The sequence below is a fragment of the Halyomorpha halys genome, unplaced genomic scaffold (genome assembly GCF_000696795.3).
Source record: "Halyomorpha halys isolate HHAL.00 unplaced genomic scaffold, Hhal_1.1 Scaffold190.1, whole genome shotgun sequence".
In the NCBI taxonomy this organism is placed as follows: Eukaryota; Metazoa; Arthropoda; class Insecta; order Hemiptera; family Pentatomidae; genus Halyomorpha; species Halyomorpha halys.
The window spans coordinates 554057-556165 of NW_027105456.1; the positions used below are offsets into that span (position 1 = coordinate 554057).

The 2109-nt window shown below is 29.4% G+C and overlaps 1 protein-coding gene across 1 annotated transcript in view; it reads right to left on the reverse strand.

Annotated features, from left to right (window-relative positions):
• LOC106679280 (uncharacterized) overlaps positions 1 to 1800 on the reverse strand; it is a 20078-nt gene extending 18278 nt beyond the window's left edge. The window contains exon 1 of the mRNA XM_014418348.2: positions 1767 to 1800. Within this exon, the coding sequence (XP_014273834.1) occupies positions 1767 to 1780 (14 nt within the window). The 5' untranslated portion in view covers positions 1781 to 1800. The remainder of the gene's footprint in view (positions 1 to 1766) is intronic.
• Between the last annotated feature and the right edge of the window lie 309 nt (positions 1801 to 2109).

Sequence of the window (2109 nt, forward strand, 5' to 3'; positions counted from 1 at the left end):
AGGGATCAAATTTGTTTTTAAATTTTTTATTTCAATGATTAATTTGCATTATAACAAAATGTAGCTCCTTTCCTCCCCCCTCAAAATTAAAAGTTTAAATTTCAAGATAAGTAAAATCTAATATAAAAATTTATTTTTGGAAGATACACATCACCAAATTATTTATAAAATGATCTGAGGACTTCCTTTAAATATATCAAGGTATAATTAATAAATATAAAGTTTCATAAATACTACAATACAACGATATCAATACAATTTTTAGACACACAATAACACTCCTTCGAAGTCCAACTCTAGCATATCAAACAGAACAATATATATCCACCTACGTTATTTTTTTGTATTTATATCGTATTATCAATTATTTTAAAAATTGAGGCGTTCGGTCGTATCTTCTTCAAGGCTGATTTCAATGATTGTTAAAACCAAAATTACAAAACTTGGCTTGTAATAGGAATAATGTTGAGATTATGTTATGGTAATCCAATTCTTACAATCCAAAATCCTCAACGCTCCTTATTTTGTCAAAAATAAAATCCATAAAGACCTTAATGTTCCATATGCAGCCGATCTAACTTGAACCAGATATTAATCCTTCTATTATAAATTCCCTAACCACGCAAACCCACTAGTTTCTAACCTTCCTCTTCCATTCCTGATAATACTCCGAGGCGCCTGAAAAGAAGACGGCCTCGGGACCTAATGATGAAATGACATTAGAGTGCTACCAATGGATAGTTTCTCTACATGCCTGTATCATACCATTGTAATCTTACATTAAATTTACTATATGTATTATTATATACAGTTGTAAACATCAATAAATAAATAAGTTATGGTATGCTTGTAATTATTAACCTTTTTTTTTTTTTTTTTTTTTTTTTTTATGACCGGACACTACAATTATTACAGTGTGATTTTGACACACCTTTATTAACAATTCATTCCAAACTTTATTTTTATTTAAAGACGTTTAGGTTATAAAAATAGTTAAAAGATAGTACATTTTTTAATTAAAACTTGTTTTTCAAAAATTCTCGGGAAAATAATCATGAAGTTTTTAATTTTTTTATAAAAATGTAAAGAGAATTACTTGAAAACACGGACGAAATTCTTTTCTTATAAAATTTATTTTTAATTACTGCTTGAACCTCAGTGCACAAGTATATAAATTTTATAATTTTAAGTATACATTAAAATTAATTTTATCAATCCATAAAGTTTATTATTTTTGTAATTATTTGAATTTCACTTATATGAATTACTTACAACTATGATTGATTATTATGAAATGATTTTAAGGAATACTCTTACAAGAACCTACGTTGATAAAAAATATATATAATACACATATGCAATTAGGAACCTACCACCATCTTTTAAAATTAGAAGTTTATGATTTTCTGCTTAAAGGAGTAATGATAAAAAATCAGGGCTCAAATTTCTAATAAATAGCCTAAGAAACACAACTGGCAAAAATGTTGGTTGTTTTGTTATTGTATAATTATCTTCAATTAACACAATATAATTTTAATAGGAGCACCTATTTTAAAGCGAAGTTAACACTACTGTTAAATATTTTTAAGTCAATTACTTTTATTTTATTTTTTTATTACATTACTTTAATTAACGAACGATAAAACTTTTACTTTTATTGCAAGACCGAAATCGTGAGTCACTTTTTCACTACCGCACTTAACCAACAAGAACTGGATGACACCCGGCACCACTTCCAGACGAGGATATAGATATATATATCTCACCTGAGGATATGCATACCGTTGCCTGGAACTGAAGAGGAGTGCTGGACTCCAGCGAAGAAAGGCCTCTATATAGCGACCGCCCCTCCATGACTTCGCGCCGCGGGCAGTTTCACTTCGACCAGTACTCTTCAATTAGCGATAATAGAGTCGTAAAAATGTTTCTACCACCTCGCACACTCCTGGAGACATTGACATTCGTACTCGCATCATTAATAAACGAGGGGTTCTTAATTTTTTTGGTTTGAAATTCATTGACTAAAATCAATGAATGGATGTGTAAAAGTTATAGGCAATAATGATCGGCAGAAGAATAGCTAAAAATACTGTTTCGATTGCCATGGTG